The 26,705-nt window shown below is 34.1% G+C and overlaps 2 protein-coding genes across 2 annotated transcripts; one reads left to right on the top strand and one right to left on the bottom strand.

Moving 5' to 3' along the window:
* Positions 1–523: 523 nt before the first annotated feature.
* LOC138137470 (venom protease-like) lies at positions 524–2,016 on the top strand. Its single transcript, XM_069056883.1, has 6 exons — positions 524–666; positions 839–1,000; positions 1,051–1,136; positions 1,200–1,309; positions 1,362–1,782; positions 1,838–2,016. Exons 1-6 carry the CDS (start codon positions 600–602, stop codon positions 2,006–2,008), a joined length of 1,017 nt encoding a protein of 338 aa, XP_068912984.1. The 5' UTR covers positions 524–599; the 3' UTR covers positions 2,009–2,016.
* Positions 2,017–3,424: 1,408 nt separating this feature from the next.
* Positions 3,425–22,234, bottom strand: LOC138128736 (organic cation transporter protein). Its single transcript, XM_069044922.1, has 9 exons — positions 21,688–22,234; positions 10,436–10,622; positions 8,233–8,491; positions 5,851–6,043; positions 4,841–4,946; positions 4,462–4,789; positions 4,235–4,410; positions 4,005–4,177; positions 3,425–3,953 (listed from the first exon to the last, which is right to left on the bottom strand). The coding sequence occupies exons 1-9, from the start codon at positions 22,029–22,031 to the stop codon at positions 3,800–3,802; spliced, it is 1,920 nt and encodes a 639-aa protein (XP_068901023.1). The 5' UTR covers positions 22,032–22,234; the 3' UTR covers positions 3,425–3,799.
* Positions 22,235–26,705: the final 4,471 nt, after the last annotated feature.

Consider the following 26,705-nt stretch of genomic DNA (forward strand, 5'->3'; position numbering starts at 1 on the left):
TACAACAAAAATGAAATGCACACTCTTATAGAGACTTTGTCTCTTTCGATCTAGGAGGCCATGTTTTAAATGTTGCCACATTTAGTGTAACAAATACAGCGTGATCAGCAATGAAACAATTGAAAAATATTGGTGTTTTTTTTTGTCTCGTAATTGGCACTCATCGGATGTTTCAACTTAGAACTTGATACAACATTACAAAAAAATAGGTTATGTTGATGCTATTACAAAAATGAACCTTCGATAGTAAATTTCAAATTTGTCTGTCAACACTGTCAAACTTGACAACCAGAAATGCGTTTACATTACAGTGATACCAAAATCATTCAAATTTTCATTGTTACCAACAGATTCAGTCATTCTTGACCACGCCGTAGGTTCATGTCTTCTACAAAAAAGAAGATTGAGGTTTTTGTTATAGTATTACCCGATATTTAATGGCAACGTACTACTATTATACCCAGTATAATCTATTTTTTATGTTATGGAATTGCTTCCTTGAAACAAGTATTTAATGAGTTTCTGTAATTTCACTTATAATCACCAAAACGCTTCAAACAAGATTTTATCGTTATTAACGTTGCTAACGTTGTTGCAGCATGACCAGAATTTGTGTGATTTATTTATTTTTTCATCTTATAATTAACTGCAAAGCACCTTTCCCAGGTAATTATTAAATTATTTAAAATTTTTCTAAAGCATGCTAAATCTGAAACAGAAAATCTAACTTACCAGAACCTTCACTTCTCCAATATCTTAAGATTCGTTGAACTAACGCAAAGTTTTGTGAATCAAACAAATAAAGATTTTTGAAATCTTGTTCTTTGATTTCCACTAGGTAATCCTTGGGACTGGGAAGAAACAGATGAAGAAAATTTGTGGATACCGGAAGATTGCTGCAGGTTTGATCAAAGTAAATCTGGATCAAATCAGGCTTTACAGTATTGTGCAAGTACATATTATCCTTGGGAATGTTGTCCAATGAAGAAAAGGGAAGTCCGTAAGTTCGCCCATATCTATTTGATACAACAGAACAGTAGTGCTTTCTAGGAAGTTTAACTTACCCCGAAATAGTAACTGCAATTCCTGCCATTGCCCACGGTGTTCCAACTCAGGTTGGAGAGTTTCCACATATGGTAAGAACAACTTGCTAAAATAACTCATACTATCAGATCTTTCTATTTTTTTAAATTTGGCAGGCTGCTATTGGTTATGGCGACATAAATAACGCCCAATGGTTCTGTGGAGGAAGTCTAATAAGTGAAACATTTGTCTTAACCGCTGCTCACTGCATCCATCCCAAAAAACTGTAACTTATACATTTTAACATTATTTCTTGTTCCAAAATATTTCTATTTTAGTGGCCCCGCAAGGTGGATCCGTCTAGGTGATACAGATTTACAAGACAACGAAGACGTTCCCAAACCTCAAAACTTCACAGTCGAGCAACACTTTATCCATCCTGACTTCAAATCCCCTTCGCGTTATCACGACATTGCTTTGATAAAATTAGATCGTCCGGCTGTCTTCAATCTATTTGTTCAACCCGCGTGTCTGCATGTTGAAAAATCAGTTCCAAGGATGTTGAGTGTTACAGGATGGGGCAAAACCGATATTTACGGAGGACTGAGCAATCATCTGCTGAAAGCTGATGTGAATCCTGTCATGCAGAATATTTGCAAAGAATACTATGCATCTATTAAGAAGGAAAGATTGCCGCACGGGATCAGAGAAGACATTCAGTTGTGTGCAGGACATCCTGAAGGAAAAGATACTTGTCCGGTAATTACTTATATGAGATAGATTTAAAATAATTTAAAAATGTTTTATTTAATAGGGAGATTCTGGAGGACCACTGCAATATAAGGTGTCAGCAGATCGGGATTATTTTATTGTTGTTGGGATTACTTCAGTCGGGAGAGCTTGTGGGCTTGAAAACAGCGTAGGAGTGTACACCAGAGTGTCTCCTTATATAGGGTGGATCGAAAATATTGTTTGGCCTCAATAGCCAAATGAGAAGTTATAAGTTATAAAAGTGATTTTATTTTGTTCGTGGGGTTGGTCAACTCGCTACGCTCGTTTCCCAATCTACCCCACTTACAAAATAAAATCTCACTTTTAACACTTACATCATAAATAACTATTTTTGTTCGACACTGTCAGAATTTGAGAATTTTCTCCTATATGACCGGATTTTGATAAATGTCACAACTTGTCAAAACGAAACGTCAAGCTAATTTTAAAGATTTTAAGCGATTTGGAGCCTTTAAGGGGCTCGTACAACAAAAAAACGTTGTATTCAACTCGTTCGTGAGTCAATTGGGGTTTTTTGGCACTCGTAGGCCCACTCGTGCCAAAAAAAAAAACAATTTACACACGAATAAACGACTAAGATTTAGTAGTTAGTGCTATTGGTATTGTTGGTTGCGGCAAGAAAAATTTAGAAGTACCTACTATTCCGGACACGAAATCTTGGCCAACATTTTTCAGACATTTCTAAAAAAAAATATGTAAACCAAACATTAGTGTCATTAATAAATGACGATTATTAAAAATCACTTTAAAGTTTTTCTTGTTACATCAAAAAAGCAGGGAAATGGCATTATCGAGTCAAAAGTTGGGTTATATTCAATAATGGCCAGTTCACACATATTTGATATTTGTCAGTTAAATGTCAGTTGTGGCCAAGATTCCGTGTCCGGAATAGTATACCCCTCTCGTGAATAACCCTGTATAAATTGAATCAGAAATACTCGTAATTTGAAAATGTTTTATTTCATAGGGCGATTCTGGAGGACCACTGCAATATATAAAATCAGCAAGTCCGGATTATTTTATTGTTGTTGGGGTTACCTCATTCAGAAGAGCTTGTGGGCTTGAAAACAGCATAGGAGTATACACCAGAGTATCTCCTTATACACGGTGGATCGAAAATATTGTTTGGCCCCAATAGCGTACCAGAAATTCATTATTTTTATTTTTGGTTTTCCTACATTTTTTCTTATAATTTTTCTTTAATTTTCCTAATTTTTCTTTGTCTTTTCTTGTAACATGAAGTTATTGTTGTTGATTTTCTTCTTTTCTACACAAATATTTTTTTTGTATCCTCTATGTATTTCTAATTTTAATCTTTTTGTGTTTTATTTTATTTTTAAAGCATTTTATTGATGTAATATTCTTTTAATTAATTACTCAGAATCTTTGTTTAAATAAGTGATAAAATAAGTTTTACCGTTGTAGAGAAAGCATTAATTATTGAAAACTAGGCAACCAATAAAACGACTGTGTATTGCAAGTATACATACGTGTACGATTAAACTAAGACAGACGTTTCGATAAAACAAGAGACGAGGTAGCACTCTTGATTTGTTTTCTTATTCATTACTCTGTCTAGAATTGGCATCGGATAGAATTTGAAGACACGTTTAATTCATATTTGAAAAATTTATTAGGAACTTTTAATAATACAATATAATTTCAACTTAAAACTATTCCTTCAAATATCGCAGCTTCAGTCGCTCAAGACTCAGAGTTAACTGTGAGATCTGCTCAGCACGTATAAAATACATTTCATATTTTCATTTGCTAAAAAATCACTTTAGAAGGCACATAGTTTACAAAATTATATCTGCATAATTTGACAACTAGTAATTCAATAATTTATATAAAACATTACAACTATCTACAGAGAGTATCATACTTATATACAAAAATACTTATTAAAAGTAATACCACAGACAAACAGATGGAGAACCATCTTGTAACTATCACGACAATGCAAAATACTATCACTTCAGTTTTAGGCTATCTGATTTTCAGGAATAGACTTCCTAGAACGAATCGACGATCTATTAATCATGCTTGACCTGATTTCGCCTCTGATCGACGCCCTCATAGACGACCTCCTCGACGAAGATCTTTTAAATTCACCTACACTTTCTGCATCAAGATTCCTACAAAAAAATCAATCAAAATCTTCGCTTCTCGCGGTCACAACAACTAACTTTTTGATACAAGGGAAGTCCCATATTTTCTGTCCGATACCAAAGTTTTCTCCATCTTGCAATGTTTGTGGCAACTCTTGATCCAAAGTTTCTGGCAAGAACAGAGCCAAAATACCACCAGCGATTCCCAAAACTCCCAATATCAACAGAGGAAGATCCACCGAGATGTTGGCCTAGCCGAAACAAACAAAAAATAGTACTGGTGCTAGATCCTGAACCTACAATCTTACCAAGTAGACTACGAAGGGGGCAACAATACTGGCAACGTATCCCATGATGTGGATGAGGGCGACTCCTTGCGCCCTCACTACAGTTGGCAACAGTTCCGCTGCGTATTGCAGACCGATGTTGTAAGAAATGTTGACGGCGAACCTGCCCATTATGGCTAGGGAAGCTGAAGGAACTCCTGAAATGGTCTGAATGAGAGAGATTTCGTTTAGGGGTGGCGGAATTGTACCATATGGCACGGTTGTGGCTAGAAGACTGAAAATCCCGCTGAGGACCATAGACCCGCACGCTAACCACCTCCTGCCCCAGACGTCCAACACCATAGTGAGGAAAGTGTCAGCAGGGAACTCTGTAGCGCTGGCGATGGTGAAAGTGAGGAAAATGTCCAAGCCCAAGGAGCCGACGTTTCGCACGTGGCCGTCAAACACCAAAGAGATGGCCATCCACATCACGATCAACAGAATCGTGATTTTTCGCAGTCTGGGGGTCTTGAACAGATCTAGAACTGTGTAGGCCTTGTCCATTTCCTCTTCCTTCCGCGCCGTCAAGCAGCTTTCCTGTGGAAACCCTCCCAATTCTCTGTGTTTCGTTCACTCCTTTCTACTTACTTTGAACCTGTTGTAGGTTGCGTCGTCGACTTTAGTCCTGTTGATTCTCTGGAATTTTCGCAGGATTCCGATGGATTTGTCAAACTGTCCTTGCGAGACGAGCCATCTGCAACAATATTTGCAGAGTAAATAACAATGTAACATGATGAATTTAATTCTGCCCAATAAACGGGTTTAGCATAATAAACTTTCGATTAATGTACGATGTTAAGATTCTATTTCTATTGCAGCTGATGCCATGAGCTTAATTATCAAAACACAAGAGCTGCGATCTAATTTAATTAACCTTAAATTAAAACTGAATCAGTGGATATTAATTCGTTTGGACCAATAATGACATTAATAAACATTCTAAATTTTATTTTTTTACGGAGTAAAAGGAGCAAACTTCTGGTTTAACTTTCAAGGTGCTCAACCCGACATGAATATTAAAAACTTGGAAGTTAAGTAAATTGGCAACAATTTCAGAATATTCCCTTTCAACACTTGCGGAGTGGCCTTGGAATGCACCAGGTTTTTGCATCGCTCTACCTTGCACGATTTTTTTTTGCATTTGTTAAAAATCTAATTTCGCGTTAACAAATTAAAACTCTCTAATGGGCTCAGTCGGTTGTTGGATGCGTTAAAATTTTGTAATGAATTTTATTTTCCTACAGACAGAGTTAGACAATCCGACTCTATATATTTTTGTAAAAAACAGTGGACGTGGAAACTTTCCTACTCCATAAAGCTTTCACGATAGGAAATTAGAAAGTTGGGTAAAAATAATAGAGTGCGTAGCCGGATCGATGTAAAAATGATTACGCGGAATAAACAACAAATTGTTGATGCAAATCTGGGAGAAATTACCTGTCACAAGAACGTAATAATTTAAGTTTGCTTATTTCGTAAATTGCCGAAATTTAGTACAATTGCAGGAAATGTAAGCCAATTTGTCATTTTATCAAATTTGCCTAATGACTGCAATTTTTCAGGATTTTATGTGACACAGAAATGGAGAAATAACTTACCTTGCTGATTCCGGGACCATCCAGGGTGTTATGATGGCCAGAGCCAGAGGTGCAGAAGTCACATAACACAACATTTTCCAGTCGGCCAAATAGTAGGCAATCCAGGGTAGAATGGACGCGGCGAATGTGAAGAAAATTGCTATGGACATGTTGGCAACGAAAGTTCTCCATTTTGGGCCGACGTATTCCAGGACTGAAAGATTAATTTGTATAATTACAGTGAAATATCACAGTCAATTAATTATAATTAATTTGTGTTATTTGTTCCCAGTCGGACGACATTCTCGGCGGTATGAAGAATTTTTGGTCTAGCATTAGCGAACGAAGAAATGATTTATGACCGTTAAATCATTCAAGGATTTTCAAGCATTCAGGATACTAATTTGCTATAATAGTTCGCACACTTGTGCCAAGCATATTCAAAATATTGCAACAGACGGAAAATGCAGTGTTGTCAATTGCGTCGTCAAGGATATTAGAAATATTTTTTTAAATGTTCTTTGTTGGAAAAAACTTAGTCAAAGAGTAAAAACTTGTTCTTTGTTTCAGCTTGTTGTTATTAATCATTTAAAATAAAGGAAAAGAAAGTATTTTAAATGTTAAAAATAACTTCAATTAAAACGAAGAAATTATTCATAAAATATTCCTAAAAATTCTTTTGTTTCTTATCTTTACGCAATTAATTAATGCTTAGAAAAATGAAAAGGCGAAAATATAAAAAATTCAAAGACAACTGGCATGCACAAAAAATGCATAAAAGAAAAAAAAAATAAAATACATAATAATATGTAACGTACGCAGAGCAGCAAAACAATGATTTTTATGAGAACACAACGAGAAATTAAAAAAAATACTTTTTATAATTGATTTCAAATCAGAAATGAAACAAACAAATTAAGAAAAAATAGGAAAAGAAGAAAACCGGTTACAAATTAAGATATTAGGAGAAGAAACTGTTTAAAAAAGTCAAAAGTGGAAATATATGTAATAATAATAAAAGAATCGGGCAATAGGCTTTTTAAATTTTATTAGTAAGAACAAATAAAGCATATTCGTAAAGAATATGGAAAATATAAAAATTTTGAAAAGTTCATTGACCTTGAATTATATCACAATTTTTGGTAGACTTGATTGATTTTATGAGATAATAAAAAAAATAACATTGTAGTTGAACAATTAAAGTCAAAATATATTTTTACACTAAAGAGTAGATTTTCCTTATTTTTTTTTATTCTGGCATATGTATAGGGTGTTCATTTAAATATGAGTATATCCTCAAAGTAGGCGTTGAGTCGATTGTGAACACACCACGGATTACAGATCACGCTAGATCACGCTATTTAAATCTAACCTCACTTTTTGAGTTGTTTGTGTTTTTACTCTGCAGAGTGACGAGTGGTGCGTTCACAATCGACTCTACAACGCGAACTTTGAGGATAAACTTAAATTAACAGCCGATACGTCATTTTTGAGCTTGTCTCCAGTGAACACACTCTATCTCTATATCCAGGAGACGGCGATGACCACCGAAATTTGTCTAGTTATGTCACGTATTAATTTCTTCTAATAATGATAGAAATTTGTCCGAAGGTCAGAGTAATAACGAGCCAAACTTCCGTAAATAGCAAATTGAAACCTTTCGAAAAATCGCTCCCGAAATTGTTGTGACATTGAGCCGGTCGCCATATTCGTATCGATTGTTGGACACAATAACTGCCTAACAATCTCTGACGAGGCACAAGCTCCCTTAATTCTGTTTACAATCACTTAATCACTACTTTCTGTCCTTCCGCTTAATCTAACCTATAATTAATTTGAAAAATGATATATCCTTTAGCGTGATTAATGCGAATTTCCTTCCAGACAATCCGCCACTGTTTGCCCTCCACCAATTAAAAGTGACCTTTGCACATAATCGGACCAGAACGGATTCGACCAAATAAATTGCATCGAAGCATTAGGGCCGTCGTAATTAATCCGATCCTTGCACGTGTTCGCTGAATAATTAACCAACTCCGATGCCGCTTTTAATTTCCTTAATCAGGACGCAACCAGGACTAATTAACTCAGATCTAAAGTAGACCAGGACCAAACCAAACTGCAACCCTCTCAATTTTATTACAACTTCAGTTTTTCATCGATGTTAAAATCGATACGAATAGCAGTGCTGCGGTTTCTTTAAAATCTGGTCACTGACCATGTAATTTCCATGAATGATTCTGATTACAATGGCCAATTTTATGGCTAATGGTTCGGACATGTTTTTTAGGCTTAATCTAATTAGTTGGATTTTTTCCAACAAAAATAATTACCGATCTGGTCTGGCCAGTTGCAACCAATTAAATGCGAGGGTTAGTCAAGTGCTAAGGTTTCTCCACTCACCCAAAATATACATCATGGTGAAGCAGTTGTCGAAAGCCATGCCGACCAGAAATCTGCAGGCGGAGAAGGTCCAGAAGGTGCTGCAGAAGGCGGTGGCGATGCCTCCGACGCAGCCTACGAGGTTGGTGCCCACCAGAGCTGGGATTCTTCCGAAGCGGTCTGCTATCCAGCCGAAAACTAATCCTCCTAAGATGGCTCCGCAGAAGAAGATGGATTGAGCGGTGTTTGGTAAGGCAGCATTCTCGCAAACCCAGTTTTGCTACAAACAAATATTTTTACTTCTATCTAAGTAAATGAGTGTGAAGAGTGCAAAGAAAATTAAAATAGGGGACAATAACAGACAACAAGCAAATAAAAATAAGTGAAAATAACAAAACAAATTAGGAAAAAGAATCGTCCAAAATGTATTTCTTTAAATCGGACTTTACACATGAGAATTAATAAATAAATTATTTGGGCCTTTAAAATTGAAGACTGCAGTATTGAAATTTAATCGAAAAAACGGATGAAAAGAAAAAAAAAATATACAGAACTAAAAAATCAAAGTAAAATGTGAAAATAATAAATGCTTAAAATATGTTATGTAAATAAGTAATTATATTGCAAATAGTAAATTTCTAGTTTTGTTGGCAAGCTGATAAAATTGGTAATATGTATTAATAAATTTATATATTTGAGAAAGGTAGATACAAAATAAATTTATAATTTTTCCAATGATTTCTTTTGCTTTGTGCGGTCGCCTAAAAAATTTAATGTGCTTTTGCCAAAAAGGGCCTTTTGTCCTTGCCTGTTTTCAAGCCTCGGCTACGCCTCGGCCAGAAAACTCAGACTCGAACGAAAAAGATGCGCTTTTTGGCCTTGTAAAAAATAACTATTTTGCTGAATGCCACATGAGTTTATAAATAAATTATTTCAATTTGTTTTGTAATAATGAAAGAAAGAAAGAAAGAAAGAAAGAAAGAAAGAAGATGTTTATTTAGCAAATTGCTACAAAATTACAATAAAAATCAAATTAACCATAGTTAAACAATCACAAAAAATACAAATTTAAAAAAAATTTACTGAAGAAGAATAGTTTGTCAAAGAAGAAATGAAATGTTAAAAAAATATATTAAAACCATAAAATTCTTCAAGAAATCTGTTTGATCCTTGTAATCCCATAAAAAGTAAAGCATTTTATTCTTAAAAAATACACATGTCAAAAAAATAGAGTAATAAATATTTAACTTCAATTTTACAGAAGCGGAATAAAAAAAAGAATCTAATATTATCCTTGCAATTCTGTAAAAATTACTAGAAACAATGCGCTTTCGTAGCATCTGTTACACTTGAACTTTCTCAAATAATCTTTTTGCTGCAACTTTATTTTATCCAAGTGCACTGGAACCGTTGTAAATGCACTAAATTCCCCATCTCCGCTGAACCGGAATAAGATCCCAGTTTATAAATGTCTGAAACTTTTCCCACTCCCGACATTTTGTTCTTTGAAATATTTCCACAAATGCAATTTCTTGTTACTTGTTTTATCTTCAGAGGGTCGATCTTCGAATGAATTTTCCCGAACGTTTCAGCAAAATCATTCCATAATTTCAAATTGCATTAATTCACTGCGAACGTTTCCAGATTTATCAGTTTACAGAGAAGCACGAGCGCTCTCTCGTAATCCCATTTACTTGCACTAGCTGCACAAGATTTTTTTTAATCACATCATTCAGACGTTTTATTCGTAAACAATTTAACTGTTATTCTGCAGCGATGCAGCTGCAATTATGGCCCCAGCCGAACCAGTGATTGTCAACGAGACGAACGGCAAAAATAAAGAATTGTCCAAACATTGACACACCAATAATTTGTATTCACATTCGATAATTGCTGGCACGAATCCATTTCAATGCGATAAATGTCATGTTCAGCATACAAACAAAAAAATGCATTTATCTTTTTTCAGTATCAATAAAATTTCAGTCACTTCTCAATTTATTTGAGTGTGACAACCTTTGACTCCTTCGAGACCGCCAACTTGCGTGCTATACCTCAATGTGGACTAAACCCAAGCCGTGACCTTTACAAATGGATGAACTTTTCCCCAAAAGACTCCATATCAAATAAGGAAAAATTGAATTCTCATAAATAAATTCGCGGTCTGGCAGGAATTGTTTAAATGACTCTGACCAGCAGTATTTTCCGATGGAAATGGACTCACCTCTGTGGCGATCGACGAATAGGGAACCTCCGTGTAGTTGTACTCCCAGCCACTCCTGCAGGAAGTCGTCGGCCAGGAGGAGGAATTAGCAGGAATCCGTCCGCTAACAACATCCGTGAAATTCACATCGTACATTTGGCATTTCGCGAAAGCGCCATCCGGTCCTCGGGGGATCGCCAGAGCCACCCTGCAACAATGGGGCAACATTTAAAGGGGGATTTTTTCAATTTGCAAAAATATGGGTCGTCGGTGGTGGTCCCAGTAACCTTCCAGCCATCAAACTGTGTCTTTATTAGTTTTCGTTGAGTAACTATTGCAAATTAAAAGTGTGTAGAATTCAAATTCAAGGAAAACGGCATCATTAATAAATTACCCAACAATGCAGCCGTCGAGATAAAAAAGATAGTGTGCAGTTAACGCAATTAACGCGATCTCACAACGCGAATTTATAGGCTCAGGTGTCTATTCTTAATCGAAAGCAAATTAATTGGTAGTACGGTTACGTTATGTGGTGTTTGCTGAAATGTTACGACACTTGGGAGGTTGTAAATCATACAATCATGCACTGGCGAAAAATGGAAATATTTCCAATTAAAAGAGCGCCTGGCAAAAATTGTAATATTAGTGTAAGGAGCAAACAATTAAATTCTAATCTTCTTCCTCAACGTCACCCTGAAACTTAGGCTTCTACTCCAGATGCTCAAAACTGTGTCAAGACATTATTGACAAACCTTGTGAATGCTCTAATTTTTATTACGACTTGATTTGGTGCGGTTTGTTGATAAAAAAAATTAATTGAACAGTCGATGTTATTCTGGGTGCAGACGAAGTCAACAACCGATCTTATAATAGTTGTCGGCATTGACATTACTACTATTATGTGTGAGCAGCACTATTACCATGCATTTGCTGCAATCATCACATCCTTTGTGAACCGGCTGACAAGGTGACGAAATCGTTCTCCTTTCCATATTAACACATTTTAAATCAGAAAAATTTTTGCAGACGTCATGTGCAAGTACGTCTTCAGGAGGAATCCGCATTTGCGTAAACGGCAAACACGTTTCGACAGAATTAATTTATTGCTACAATCTCTTTGCATGATAATTTGCATAAAGTTTTCTTATTGTCATAAAAATATGGAGAACTAAATATTTTGGTTCAGAGGCAAAATCTGACACTTCCTCAAGATTTCACTAAGTGAGCATGTTTAGAAGAAATATTCAAAAATATAAGTCTCCCTAATGTAAAAGAAAATAGTCTTCCAAAATGTCCTTAAGGATCCAGTCACAAGATATGTAATATTGGAATTTACTCAAAGAGAGAAAAAATTCTTATACGGAATATTTTAGTCTAAAATAGAAAATGTTATATTTCTTCGGATCTTTTTTACCTATGAAACATTATATCGGGTGTTCACTTAAATTTCTCCTCAAAGTTGGCGTTAAAGAGTCGATTGTGAATGCACCACTCGTCAGCCTGCAGAGTAAAAACACAAAAAACGCAAAAAGTGAGGTTAAATTTAAACAGCTTATCCGTGATCTGTAATCTGCGGTGCGTTCACAATCGACTCTTCAACGCCTACTTTGAGGATATGTAGATTTAAATGAACACCGGATGCTTTTCGTCTTTTTTGTAAGAAAAAGTTAATAGAAAAAAAAATACTTTTCAAATTTCTCGACTGGAGAATCCCCTTAAGACAAATTTAATTTAAAACAAATCTCAAAATTGAAGTAAAATGTCAAGAAAACTATTTAAAAACCTCTCACAATAATTTTTTTGTACTCATAGCCTCAAAATCGGTATTTCCGGGTTGTCCTCGAAGTGCGGAAACAACGATTTCCCGCACGCCGTGTTTTTTACTTCCCACGCTGAAATCAGGGGAAATTGCATTGTAAGGTTGGTATTTAATAACGTACACAGACGGAAACATCAATTCATGTTAAACAAAATGGACGTTTCGTCACATTTGCAATTTTGTAAAATTAATTGTCATCAACACAAAAAATAAGCAATTCAAAAGAGGAAGAATTTGTTCAACGTGTTGTGTGATCGTAGTAGACGGCACCCACGCTTTAAATTTTAATAATCTAGTGATCAGCGCGGAAAGTGCTACCAACCCAATAGTAAAAAATTACCAATGTTAAATGATGTACATTTTTAATTTTAATTTTTAAATATTTTTCAATTATTCATTACAAAAAATATTGTACCTAACTTTTGCGGGAAGAAATTTCCCGCGTTCAATAACTATTTTGGTTCTAATAAATTCAAACAATTTCATAAATGAGACAAATGACTTAAAATATGTACTACTAAAAAAATATTATTGTAAAAAAATACATTTTGCCCCGAAAGTGCGACTTATTGTGAAAACAAGTGTACAGCGACACAGGAAACGATTTAAAAAATTATCCAACAGTGACCCTCCAGGAATGATTTATGCTCTGTACAAGCAGATTAAACACTACTTTACGTTGCGTGTTACGCTACTATTTACTTTAATTTCACTGCGTTTTTATGTAATGACATTTAGAAAAAGTGTTGTTTCCTTGTAGACCTAAACGAATTTCAATTAGCTGAAACCCTCTTTGTAGATTTTTACCAAACATATTTTGCAACCTAGGCAACACTTCTTCATTTTCTGCACAGCGCGGTCTGAACTTTCTGGACCATTCTAGAGCTTTGTAACCCTTCAGCAAACCTAATAAATCAGAAATCTTTTGGTGGTTCAATTTCTTCGCCGTTTTGGATTAGCATCATCAACACTAATCCCTCCACATTTGAGCATCGTCAACTTGTGATCCTATTTTTGTTTTTCCGGCAAAATTTTCCCAGTGCGTTATTTCCAGCTAGATTTGAATTGTAAATGATTTTCCAGCGGATTTGTTGACCTTCCTATGCATAATTTAGATCAATGGAAGCTTCCGAAAGTGCTCTTAAATATTTCAGTGGCATAAACGAGTAGCTACCAAATGTCATAATTAATTGAAATTCGAACGAACGTGGACACAAATTAATAATTAATCGCGAGCTTAATTTGTTTCGGAAATCGCTAAATACCTGACACACGTTTCGAACAAAAATGAAATCAAAGAACCAATCGAGTTGTCAAGGATGAGGATATGCGCCTAATTTGTACCGTTTCACGGATAACAATCAATCGATTAATTTAACATCTTTACGTGACAGCGATTCGTCGCGTCGACCATTCATACTTCAAAAAATCGTAAAGCATAAATTACAGTAGTGTTTGCTTAATAACATGGTATTAGCACTTATTTACATCGTAATCTTGTATCCTCGGGTAATTGGAGACTTTTTAGAGAGATAGGAGTCACCGTTGACCATGAAAACACCAATGGTACTTCTTTTACAAGCAATTTTCCATTTGTATCGATAATTTATTGCCGATAAAGGTGATTTTTAAACGGAAATGGGCAGGAACTAGCTCGAGGAAGACAAATTGACTGTTAGCCACCTGTACACAATTTTCCTATAATTATTCAATACCAAACCCATGGTCATACTACAAGTTCATGGCGTCGCCTGAAAAGGATCAGACTCTAAGGTCATTTATTTAAAATTAGACGTCTGTAGTATTTCGTGTGAGATTTGTTGAAAACACGCTCACGTAACGTTCTCTTCAAACAAGCTTTTTATATTGTTCTCTTCTTACAGGTTGCGTAATCTATTAATTTCTCGAAACCGCTAGTTAACTGTTAGGTACAATATTAACTTGTGTGCTGACATGTGATGAAGAATTTTCAGTTACATCATTTCTGTTTTGGTGAAAAAATTGTTTGGAAAGGCGGATCTGGGCTGCAAGATCTGGATATTGTCGACCCACTTAATAAACTATTCCATAATGTCATGTATATTTTAACAAAATAAATAAATTACTGGAATTTATTGAGAGAAAATTATCAAGTGAGGCATGCGAGGGGGATCTTCTGTGGAGGATCAACAAGTGTTAAAATGTAAAACCTTCAAGGCGGATTCTAAAGACAAGCTACTGGCACAAAAAATTTAAAAGAAATGTTTACACATTTGATGTTAATAATTTTGTTAAACATTAGATCTTTTTTTTTCTACGGATCTGTAAGTTGTTTTAAGATCATTTTTATAGTGCTAAAGTTACTTTTAAAATATCTCTCCCTCTGGTAGAAAAATTGAAAAATCTCATTAGACCTCATCAAAATTAAAATTAGTATGTATTATTAAATCGTAGACATTGATTAAATTTTTGAGTAAACTAGAACTTACTGCTGCAATTCTAATTTTGTTTAATTATCTGATTCAATAAATTTGAGCATCTTTTTTGTTAAGTAAGTTGTTTGTTCCATAACGAAATCCAATCTCAGGAAGAGATTTTCATACGAAACCTACATTTTGTCTGTGGCTTGGCTCACGTGGAAAGCCAGCATTTCCCAGTTTTTCTTTAAAATCAATGACATCAATTTTATAAACTGTGACGAGAAGCGTAAGTTGCTGTGGTAACCAAATAACACACATGCGCGCTATGATGATCCGTATCTTGTCAACATTTTATTTTACTACTCGGGCCCCTTCCGCGATAGAGTGATAAAACTAGCTCGGGTTACTCCCGAAGAACCAGACTATCTAACACTGAAAGAATTTTTAAAATCGGTACAGTGGTTCGCGAGTTTATCTGTAACATACAAACATACACAGAAACTTTGTTGTATATTGGTTTAGGTAGTGACGAATTAAAAATTATCAAGACTATTCTTCTGGTAATGTAGTCTAAGAGGCACGAGACAACAATAATTGTATGAGGGATGAATTACTCAGAATAAATTTGGACTCTAGATATTTGACAAAGTTGTAGAAATTGTTTTTAAGCTACTGATTTAGATTTGCTAAGATTTGTATAGGAGAGCAATTCACCATTTATTTTCGCCGAAGAGAAAAATTGAGACATGGTGTACTGTTCCATCAAGATACCTTCAGCTCATAAGAATGCATCCTTGTTGGATATTCAATGATAGTATGTATAATATCAATTCCACGCCCCGTGTTAGAATGTACTGAGATCCACGGCTGTCAGCTCGAATTTTCATTCTACAACGGCAGATCACCAATTGGATCCATTTGTAAACAATTAGTCGCGCGTCGCATAGCAACCGCTAAACGAGGCACAATTTTAATTGTCAAATATCAAAAATCAAATTACGTAAATTCAATTTTCAAAGATTGTTTTTTCTTGGTACAGTCGTGGAGAAAGTATAGTCATCAACTCGCGTATAATGGCTATTATTCAAGAGGATGAAAATTGCAACACGAGCCGTAGGCGAGTGGTGGAATCATACGATTGATAATCTCTTCCTCTTGAATACTAGCCTTCATTATACGCTCATTAAAGAATGTACTATTCTACGGGTTGTATGTCCCATGTTGTTTTGAAATGTTTTGGGCAACCCCATATTTGTCATAATTGGGGTACAGTTTCCAAAACAAACAAAAAAAAAAACACTTTCGGAGTTCTGGGCGATGGCGGAGATGAAGACACAGACAAAAAATGTTTTGCAAAGGGTACCAAAGCACTTCAGTGTCATTATCAAATGCACTAGTTGCGTAAGGGACAATAAATAATGAACCATCCTCGTAAAATAGAAAAGTACATATGTATTTACCTACTTACTTATCCATAAAATCATAATCAGTAAAATTAATAAAATAAAATTATTAAGTACATAACAAAATGTTCTTAATTGTCTTTGTTGGTAATGAACTAATGACATATTACAGATTTCGTTTTTATTGTCCCTTCTCTCATTCTGCACGTATTCTTCGCAAAGAATCTTTTTCAAATCTTCACTTCTAAATTCAATGTCACAATGTCAATATAAATGGATGTGAAGAAGTCAAGCAGGTTTTTTCTGTAAGAAAAAATCATCTACATTTTTTTCTACAAATTCAAAAATCCTCGATCCATCAGTTCCCTTTTCTTCATTTTCTCCGAAGCATCGCCTACTCGCTCTACTACTGTCACTAAAAGTGCATTTTCCCATCTGCTGGTTCACCATTTTCCTTCCTTTCCATCAAAGTTTCACCATCCTTGACTTTCCACCAAAAGCAGCTTGCTTCAAAAAACTGCATTTTTCCTCAATTCTTTATAACTGTTCGGTGTAAACCTGTCCTTGACCTGTCCCAACGGCACGCCTCCACTTTTTGCCCCAGCCGCACGCCAACCAAAAAACCCATTTATTTCCTGGCCGACCAACATTCCCACATTTTTTCTTGCATCCACGTGCCAAAAAACCCATTCCAAATCTGGGTTACACTGGTTCTAGCGATATGTTGGACACGTCGTGTTATTACCATATGATTTCAAAGCGGTGAAGAAAGTTGCGTAACTGCAATTTGCAGCACATTTTTAGTTCAAGTGCCAAGGTAACGCCATTGATTGTCCGCGACGGTTCGATTTTAAGTCGTGCGAAAGGCGAACGTATAATCAAAGTTCGATTAGCGTTTGCATTGTTGTTGTTATCCTGAGCGGAGTTTTCTTCACGATTTACTCAAATATTTAAATTGGCAAGGAAAACCATGACTGGAGAAAACAAACAAAAAATAATTAGATAAGCTAATATTGCCTCAGCAATTTAATCACGGCGCTATTTATCACCACTTCCAAAATCTAACAACAATTGTTTCATTTTGCTGAAAAAATCTTCAAAATCTGTGTCACACTAGTCACGTTCCATTTTTCTCCTAAAAACTGGCACCACTAGGGTTAACCTCTGTCAATTAATAAGAGCCCGCAAGTTTTTTTCCTACCGACTTAAATAAATAAGTCGTTACACACGTCTTTCTACTTTACTTAACCACTAATCAAAGTAAGTATGTATTGCTCAATTCCGAACTCTATTTTTATCGTTGTAAACAATGGTAAGTTAGGTACTTGAATTTTTTCTCAATTAAATTGACCTCTACTGAAGCTTTCTACTTGGCTGAACCATATCCTGTGCAGTTACTGTAACTTTTATAAGTCACTGATTAAGAGGATGTTTATAGTCCTCATTAATAATTCTTACCTCGATTCTTGCTGTAAGTAGAGCATATCGATGACTTATTCTAACCTATTGAAAGTACGCTTGGTGTGGGTGACGTCTCGAGGGGTTTAGTTTGCCTTCGTAGATTTTGCAACCGATAAAATCGGCAATTACACGTGACAATAAAAAAATTTACAATTCTGGAAACATGTGCTCACGTTGTTTGCGCATGTTTCTTATTTATAACATCAATAAAATCTAAAAGTAATCGCAGCCGATCCGTGCCCCAACAAATTGCCAAGACGAATGTTTTAATTGGCAAAAATTGCACTATCGACAAGTGGGCTACAAATTTCGTAAAGCTCCATGTGCTGAGAGAGAATAGCTGCACCTGAAACGCTTTTATCTTTTATTTGTGCTGATTTTTCTGATACGAAACACAATAAATTTTATCGGAAGTATATCTGATTCACGAATAAGTGGAAAAGGTGACGCTTCTTTCATGACTGGCAACAGATACAGAAAATATGATATCGTTCAGTAGAAATAAAAGGAATGTTGAAATGTAATATTAAATGAACGGAATACCTTCACATGTACACATGAAAGTCAAATACATACGATATCATCCGCGAAATGTTCGTTGACCTGTAATTTTCCACGAGTTATTCAGGTAGAACTAGTTGTTGCCACCTTCAGCAAGTATGTTCATTCATGGGATTGTTAAATGAAATACATATGTAATAAATTGGGAGAAAAAAGCAAACATGCAGGACGAACTGTTCAAATTAATAAATTTTAAATGTTTGCTAGTTAAAGAAATCGAGTTAAAGATACGACAAAGGGAAAAATTCTATTTTGCGAGAAGCTCCACTATAATATGTATTAAATTCTCTGAAATCTATATGTATATAAAACTGAATGTCTGTTTGTTTGTATATTTTGTATGCAAATCTACAGTTTTACTCCGATCTTGATGAAATTTTCTACACTTGATCTTCAAAACAAGAAGAAAATTACTGTCTACTTTAATTGTACAAAAACCAACCCCTACTACCATTTTCAACCCTGTTAAGAAAAAAAGACAGTTTTTTCGAGTTGGAAATACCCTCACCTTCGCCGCTTCACCCCTATTTCATCCTCTGAGTATATCGTCACCTTCGCCGCTTGACACCCACAAAAAGCAACCCCTATTATCATTTTTAAGCCTGTTAAGCACAAAAAAAGTTTTTTCGAGTTGGAAATCGCGTTTGCATGATATGTTCAGGTGTCATAGTTACATTTGGTTGTTTATAAAAGTAGCAATTTCGCAAAATGTGTTTGCATGATTGTGTTTTACCGGAAGATGTCTTAAATGAAGCAGAACAAGCTTCAAATAGCTTAATACCGGAAAAATCAAAAGGCAGGTATCTGAAATCAAACGAGACAATCAAACAATAGGAGGATCTAAATAATGTTACAACTGAAAATAAAAGTGTTATGTTGGCGTATTTTCATACTGCGTCTATAGCAATACATGAAAGTAGAAACATAATTTTAAAACATTCTGAAATTTGCGGGCAAAGCCGCGGGTAAAAGCTAGTATTTAATAACGAACAGAATCAAGTTTATTGAAAAACTAGATAACATTTATAAATTTAAAAAAACTTTTCTTGTGTTTGGCTCACTATTTTTATTACATATTAAAATTATTATGTATTTACTATTATCTATTTCAAAATTGTTTAACCGCAAAGGTCACGAAATAAAGTTCTTAGAAAATGGTAAATAAGATATGACACGGAAGCGAAAAAAAGAAACCACAAAGATGATAGTTTACTGGATGATAAATTGGAATAGAAAAAACCTGTTGAACCAGCAATAACAAAACATCTTAGCGTTAGTAAATTTGTTACTAACTAGTTGATGAGAACTTGGAAATATGTATGTATATTTATTATTTATTGCTCTTAAATATTTCTGTTTTAACTACAATTAACTGTTATAGGAAACGATATTTGGAACTCATTATAAAGCCGATTGCTTCTTACAATAATTTGTGAAGATGTCGTAAATAATACCTGATTTCGGTCTGTTGGGCACGCTCCGAACGTTTGCAGCTTGGCATTTATAACAATCCTGATCAGTGCGACCTATTTTTTTTATAATTTCACAAAAATTGCAGAGCACAAATGCGTTGAAGACTCGCAGTAAGAAATTACGGCCGACAGCAATGGGCTGTCCCAACCGTTCCAACCCTCTTAAAAGTATTAGTACGTTATAAAAACCTGCATTAAATTAAAACTAAACTAAATCATCCACAATCCCCAATAGGGTGATTTATAATGTTTGACGTTAAATTAAAATACATAAATAATGTAATACATATTTCTCCATTAAACTCCATTAAAATTTGAGCAAATGGAAAGAACAGTTTGTGAAGGCGTTGACCATTTTTTTAAGGAAATTTCTGTTTGTTTATTTCTTTTTTAAATTATCAGCAATCGCTATGTTCTTTATTTTTTAAATATTAAATGCTATATGAAAAAAAATACCATGATGTTTCGTTAACAAGTATGTACGTTCCAAAACATATTGTTTATTTATTCTTATAAATTATTTGAACTATTAAGCTGCTTGGTGGTGTTGAGCGCATAGGAAGATAGGAAATGTGAAATAAAAATTAAATTAACATTGATATAAGAGCAAACAGTGCAACAACTAGTGCTCAAGGACTTAGTCGTCTCTTATATAATTTTTTGCAGTTTTAAATCTTTTCTCTTTCTCGGTTTAAATTAGGACGTCATCTGCAATCGCTCGGTTGTTTTTTTATTCCAATGGCGCGCATGATGGAATGTGAAAAGATTAAAAAAAACTAGATTTAAAATGAACTTGTGCAGTATCAAAGACATAGCGATGATAATTATCCCTGAACAAGGAAAACTTAGTAGTACACGTGTAGGATCATTTTCAAAAGTTGTGCACCTTGAGATCAGATTCACAACAAAAAAATTTCCAAAGCAATTTAAGATCTCTCTCTTCGTTCAAATAAATGAACAGAAAATTGTACAAATTATAGGTTATTTATTGTATAAGTGTTTTAGATAGCAAGAATGTTCAAACGCGAGACGACAGGCGAGCGTTTAATTTTCTTAAGTGGATAAAACGCGACTAAAACACGAATGCAATACAACGTTTTATCCACAATCACACTCATTTTGAATCAGAATTGCTGAAATTTCATCTGATTTTATCAAAAAATGATTTGATATTTCGCTCTGACAGCGGCTGTCACATAAAAAATCCTTGAAATTACTTTAAAAAATATCGGGAGGTGTTGAGTGGTTGCTATTTATTTTCGATTATTTATCGACTCCATTTGTAAAAATTTGTTGGTTGTTGCAAAGTTATTCTGTTCCTGAGAAAATCCTTGAGGAAGCTGAAGAAGCAAGTAGTAGAAGCAAGAAGTATTTTCTGAATTTAATGAATTACAATAAATGAGAAAGTAATTGATTAAAGACTATATTTTTTATTATCCCACTAGTGGAATAAAGTAATTTCATTATTCTACTAGTGGATATAGTGGTACTTTAGATGGTTCATAAGTGTGGATAAAACTTCAATTATAAGGTGATTGTGGATAAAAAATATTTAATCATGTCTGTTACGCCAAACACATAGGTATAAGAAATTAATTAATTAGGATGATTTTCACAAATGGAAAATAATAGTTTATTTAATGAGTTTGTGTGTAATTTTTTTTTTGACACGAGTGGGCCACTCACTCGAGTTTTAAAGACCCACGAGTTTCAAAAAGGCCCAATTTACACACGAACGAGTTGAATACAACGTTTTTTTGTTCGACGAGCCCCTTAAAGGCTCCAAATCGGTTAAAATCTTTAAAATTAGCTTGACGTTTCGTTTTGATAAGAAGAACATTCTCAAATTCTGACAGTCTCGAACAAAAACATATTTATATAAAAATGTATGTTTGAAGTAGTCATCAGATAATTCTAAGTAGTAGTTCTTCGCTTTTAGTTTGATTCATAAAAGATTTAGGTATCAAATATCAACAGGTTTTCAGTTTGTAAAACATTTAAATAATTGACGATATCTGAGACCTGACCTGATACCTACTGCATTTTGTTAATCTAGGCGCCTACCAGCTGATAGTGCATCGAAGGTGTGAATAAAAACCCATCTGACCCAGATCCGTCGCCCATTACTAATAGTTACTCAACCATGACAATATCTCACCTTTCGTCGACAGTCATATTCGCAAGTTCAGGGACCCAGCACCAGTGCTGCTCCGGTACAATGGTAATGAAAATCTGCGTAAAGTACACCCATGCCACAAAAAACGCAAACGGGATCATCATCAAAAACAGCAGCTTCTGATAAATTCCAAATTCGCCTATGTGTGGCAGCAAGTCGTCAAACTCGAAAGCCCCTTTGCCGTCCTCCTTCTTTTCCACCTTTTCGGTTTCGGGCTCGGTGATGAAAGCGCCGTTGGTGTATCCATTTCGGCATTGCATCTCCAGCTGGGGCTCGCATTCCGGCTCGGTGGAGCCGGTTTCGGGCATCTTCTCTTGGGGCGGCATTTCGGTTCTTTTTTGACACTTGTATCTACACAAATCACTGCTGGTGCACTTCACAGTCTGCTGTTACGATTAGGCTAACCCCCGACGAGGTAAATCCTAACCGCCAATGATTTGGACTAAAGCTTAAGTCAAAGACTTGCATGTTTTTATACTGAGTGTTAAGGACACCGATCCGAGTACCGCGGATTTCCCTTCCACTACTTTAGCAGCGTTTTAATATTTAGCGGCGGGATCGTGTGTTACTCACTTTCTCGCGAAACAGTCGGTTCTTGTGTGAATGATCTCCAGCACATGTTAATCATTTTGAGACAACAAATTGACTCGATCAGATAAAGGAGCCGACTTCTGATGATGGGATTTTATTAACCTCTCGCCGTTTGCTTGTTTTGATGGTTTCGCACTAAGTGGAACGAATTGAAGTGTAATTGCTGTTTTTTTCTATTTTATTTGTTAATGGGTAAGACCCGAATTATGTAGCTTTGTAAACAAACAATTCTTATTCTAATGACGCACAACGTACTGCAAATAAAAGTCAATCAATCATCTAAATTGCCGAAGCTGTAGATTTAAATAACTCTTACAAAATCCATTGACTTGATTTCTTTGGGTTCGTTCCAATTCTTCAAAAAATATTTTCTATTTATATATTTATAATAGGACCTGTTGGTACAAAATTTAACTGTTCAATTTTCTATAACTTCCAAAATAAATTTTAAACAAAATTCTAAATTTTTTAAAACTACGCAAAAGTTTTATTTTTAATTTTAAATATATCTGACAACGATTAGAGGGCTCTAGTACATTTAGTTTTCAACAAATTTTTGGATTCTTCTTTTTTTTATAAAAATATTTTCTGTACCTAAGAAAGAAACTTTAATAAACCTCTTTTTATAAAAATTAATTTATTTACACTGACTGCATATAAAATGTAAAAAAACAAAAGACGAACAATCTTCAAGGATTACTATGATATAATAACAGAATGAATTATTGATGATGATGAAGAGATAAAGTAGACTTTGATCAGTGATTTGCAAAAACAATTTAGTCTTTGAAACAGTAGTAGTTTAGTTGAAAGAATTTAACAAAAGGAAAGTTTTCTACTTTTTTATGTGTTTTACCTTCACTATACTAAACAATTTATTTTCTTGTGCTAGTTAGAAGAAAATGGGTTTTCTGGTGCGGTCAAAAAAAGCAAAAATGAACAAGATGAATTTTTAAATTAAATACATTGAAAGCTTGGGTTTAAAATTTTCAATAGCATCTCGAAGCATGTCTGAGGCATATTTTGGTAGACTAGGTATTTCGTGAAAAAACATTAAAACCCACAGATAAATGAATCCACGAATATACAAAAATACATTGTTTAGTAAATTGTTCTGTAATAGTTTGAATTATATTGCAACGTCACATTAGTGCACTAGTGCAATTATGAAAATTTGCACTTGTTCAGTAATTAATTACCACTGTTATTTACTTTTCATTGACGGAACTTCAAATTTGGAAACAATCTGAATGAGTTAAACTTTTTAAGTGTCGGTTGACTGGGCTACCATTACTCCAAAAAAATCTAAGAAAAGTGAATGGTATTATAGTACATTTTTCTCTTTGTAAGTTCTACTTTGGCTCACTTACTTGTTTGCAAAAATAGAGTCCCCTAGAGCTAGTCGTTACTAAATGAAATTCCCACACCGGAAGACATGCTTCGTGACAGACTTTACTCAAGATCTGCGTACGCGGTTTTCCCGATCTAAACCCGTTTGGCTTTCTCTTGTGGTCCTAATAAAAAATCTTTTTCAGCTCCTGCAAACGTCTTAAGGACGTAAATCTGCATTTGGTACATTTCTTTACTATCAATGAACTAATACAAATTGTCGAATAGAAGAAAGGAGATTGTTAAAACTAGTTAGTTCGAGGAATTTAGTGTAAAACTCTACGAAGTTTTACTGCATGGATTAACATTAACTCTTAGTTTTTTTCTTGTCAATGTTTTACCTCATTACTCGAGTAATTATGTGCAAGTTGTACGACTTTACAAAAAGTGATTGCAACCACGGTCTCGATTATATTTTTAATTAATTGAACATACGATTATTTGTCGATTAAAAAGTTGCAAGTAAAATTAAAACTGTCGACAGATGATAAAAAAAAATTCGAAAAAGTTGATTTCACATCTCCAAGAAAATACCGAATTTAAGAAATTTTATTTGCAACCTGTCTATGATGAACAATAATTAATAAATAAAACATGTGGAAATCCGACTTCCATTTATTTACATAAAAATATGCAATACTATGCATTGATTATAATAATTAACCTCAAAGTTAATCCCTTTTACATCATTCTGGTAATTTATTATTTACTATGACACTATGAGTAATGACGTCAAAATTCCTTTTGCTTTAATAATATTGTTTAATATACAGGATGTCCCAAAAATAGCGGACTAACGGTGCACTGCGGTGTAGAAGAGACTACCGTAAACGTCAGAAAAATGTTTAAAAAATTCTATTGGACTTATTTACTGATTGGGCGGTCCTTGAAAGTGGCACTTAACAGGAAAATTATTTTGAAATATATGCATTAAATAGTCATGACAGCTACCTCTAATCGTACATATTATCACAAAGTACAGGATTACTCACTACCAATAAGTAATCCTGCACAATAGTGAATTTAGAAGCTTTGGAAATCGAAAAAAATATTTTAAATCCACTACGGTAACATTGCAAGGTAATGATGTACGAGAACATCTTTGTTTACATTGTATTACCGTTAATAATAAGAATAATAATAATTTATTTTTTTGTCTGAAAAATTTTTCCCATATTTTTTCGTGTACATTTAAACATCCTGGGTACGGTAGTAAGTAGTTAGTCCGCCATTTTTGGGACAGTATCTTGACATAAAAACAATGAATTTACAAGAAGCCGCAGGTAAAAGAATCATTTCTTTAGAGTAAAACACGTAAAGTTTTATGTTGGTAATCAAGTGTCGTCACATCTGCGGCGTGCAAAGTTCCGGTGATAAATTTATCATTTGCAGAACGATTTTTTATCAATGCGGTTTTCAAATTACCGTAAAACAGGTTTAGATTTTTTACGAAAGTGACAAAATTTACACTAATATTTAAATAGCTTTTTCAATGAAAAGAGTCTATTTAATTGCAAATTAATGGGATTAAGGAAATAAAAAATTTACAAAAACTTCAACATTTGACATTTGTGGTTTTTTATGCAATGAAACAGGTAAACGACATTTCTAAACCCTTGTGGAAACAGATTAAATTCTTCTTTTTAAAATGTGATGGTCTTCTTTGTTCGTAGAGTGCTGTTCAGATCAAGATGATAAGGTGAATGATCAGTGATCATGATTACTGATCAGTTCCTTCAAGCGTGTTTACTGTAAAAAATCTCTACAGAACCAAACTTAATTTCTAGTGAAGTTTAGCAAAGGATCAATTTAAGTTCATCATCCACTTAAAAAAAATAATAAAGACATACTTTATTATTGATCCTACATAAATACAATCTTCTACAAAGATTAAAAAGCAAGCTTTCAAATAAGTATAATATTATAACTTATTTATTAAAAAAATTGAAAGAAATAAAAAAAAATCACCGATGCATTAAAAATAATCTTGTTACCAGATTTAATGTAAAACAATATTTAATCATTATTAAAATCATTTCGCATATTCACATGCAAAATAATTGCATATTTTAATGGGAATCCCAAATTACAATTTTATTCATCAGCTTTTAGGTTTTTTCACCTGGAAATGATATTAACAATGTTTTGAAGGATCATTTTTTACCTTTTTTTTAATAACAAATTAGGTATATTTTTTTTTCGAAATTGTTCTCATGCTCAGTAATGTATTCTTAAGCCAATAGAAAAAAAACACCATCGAAAAAAAATGTGTTGTTTTTTCATTTTACCTATTTGTATTTAACTTGATGCGAAAAAATTAAACCATATTGTTTATATTTTGCCAATTCACGTTTGTCACACTTAATCCATTGTGAACAACAAAATACACAACACCGGTACAAGATGACATTTTCTTCTTCATTAAATATACATTTTCATCTGGACCACCTTTAATAACAACGTTACACATTTTATTAGAGTCATTTTAACAAAAGAGTAGTTTATTTAACGAGTTCGTGTGTAAATTGGCCTTTTTTTGGCATGAGTGGGCCAATTTACACAAGAACGAGTTGAATACAACGTTTTTTTTGTTCGACGAGCCCCTTAAAGGCTCTACGTTCGACGTTTCGTTTTGACAAGGTGTCAAATTTATCAAATTCCGTTCACACAGGAGAAAATTCTCAAATTCTGACAGTGTCGAACAAAAACGTACTTTCTTTTTCAAAACTAAAACGTCAAAAGAAAGTAAAAGCGAAAATGTTCTCATGAAAGTAATAAAGATATCATATTTCATTAGATAAGCGAATATCCTGTTCACAATGTGTATAAATGTAATGTATTTTTCAAACAAAGCACTATTTAGAGATTAGAGTATTGAAATCTTGATTCTGGAAATCACTTTCACACAAAGAAATTTCAGAATAAATTATTAAAGAAAAGACAACAAATACAACCCCTTTTGACAGAAAATTCAAGAAACAGCTTCCATACATGAGTCTTAGAACGCATAGTATTTTGAA

This window comes from Tenebrio molitor, chromosome 1, assembly GCF_963966145.1.
Source record: "Tenebrio molitor chromosome 1, icTenMoli1.1, whole genome shotgun sequence".
In the NCBI taxonomy this organism is placed as follows: domain Eukaryota; kingdom Metazoa; phylum Arthropoda; class Insecta; order Coleoptera; family Tenebrionidae; genus Tenebrio; species Tenebrio molitor.

Excerpts from the sequence above, each read along its gene's own strand:
- LOC138128736 (XM_069044922.1), bottom strand. The coding sequence starts at position 22,031 with ATGCCGCCCCAAGAGAAGATGCCCGAAACCGGCTCCACCGAGCCGGAA. Across the intron at positions 10,623-21,687 it reads AATATGACTGTCGACGAAAG|GGTGGCTCTGGCGATCCCCC; the intron begins GTGAGATATTGT and ends CCATTGTTGCAG. Across the intron at positions 3,954-4,004 it reads GACTTCCCTTGTATCAAAAA|GAATCTTGATGCAGAAAGTG; the intron begins GTTAGTTGTTGT and ends ATTTTTTTGTAG.
- LOC138137470 (XM_069056883.1), top strand. The coding sequence starts at position 600 with ATGACCAGAATTTGTGTGATTTATTTATTTTTTCATCTTATAATTAAC. Across the intron at positions 667-838 it reads CTGCAAAGCACCTTTCCCAG|GTAATCCTTGGGACTGGGAA; the intron begins GTAATTATTAAA and ends GATTTCCACTAG. Across the intron at positions 1,310-1,361 it reads TGCATCCATCCCAAAAAACT|TGGCCCCGCAAGGTGGATCC; the intron begins GTAACTTATACA and ends TTTCTATTTTAG.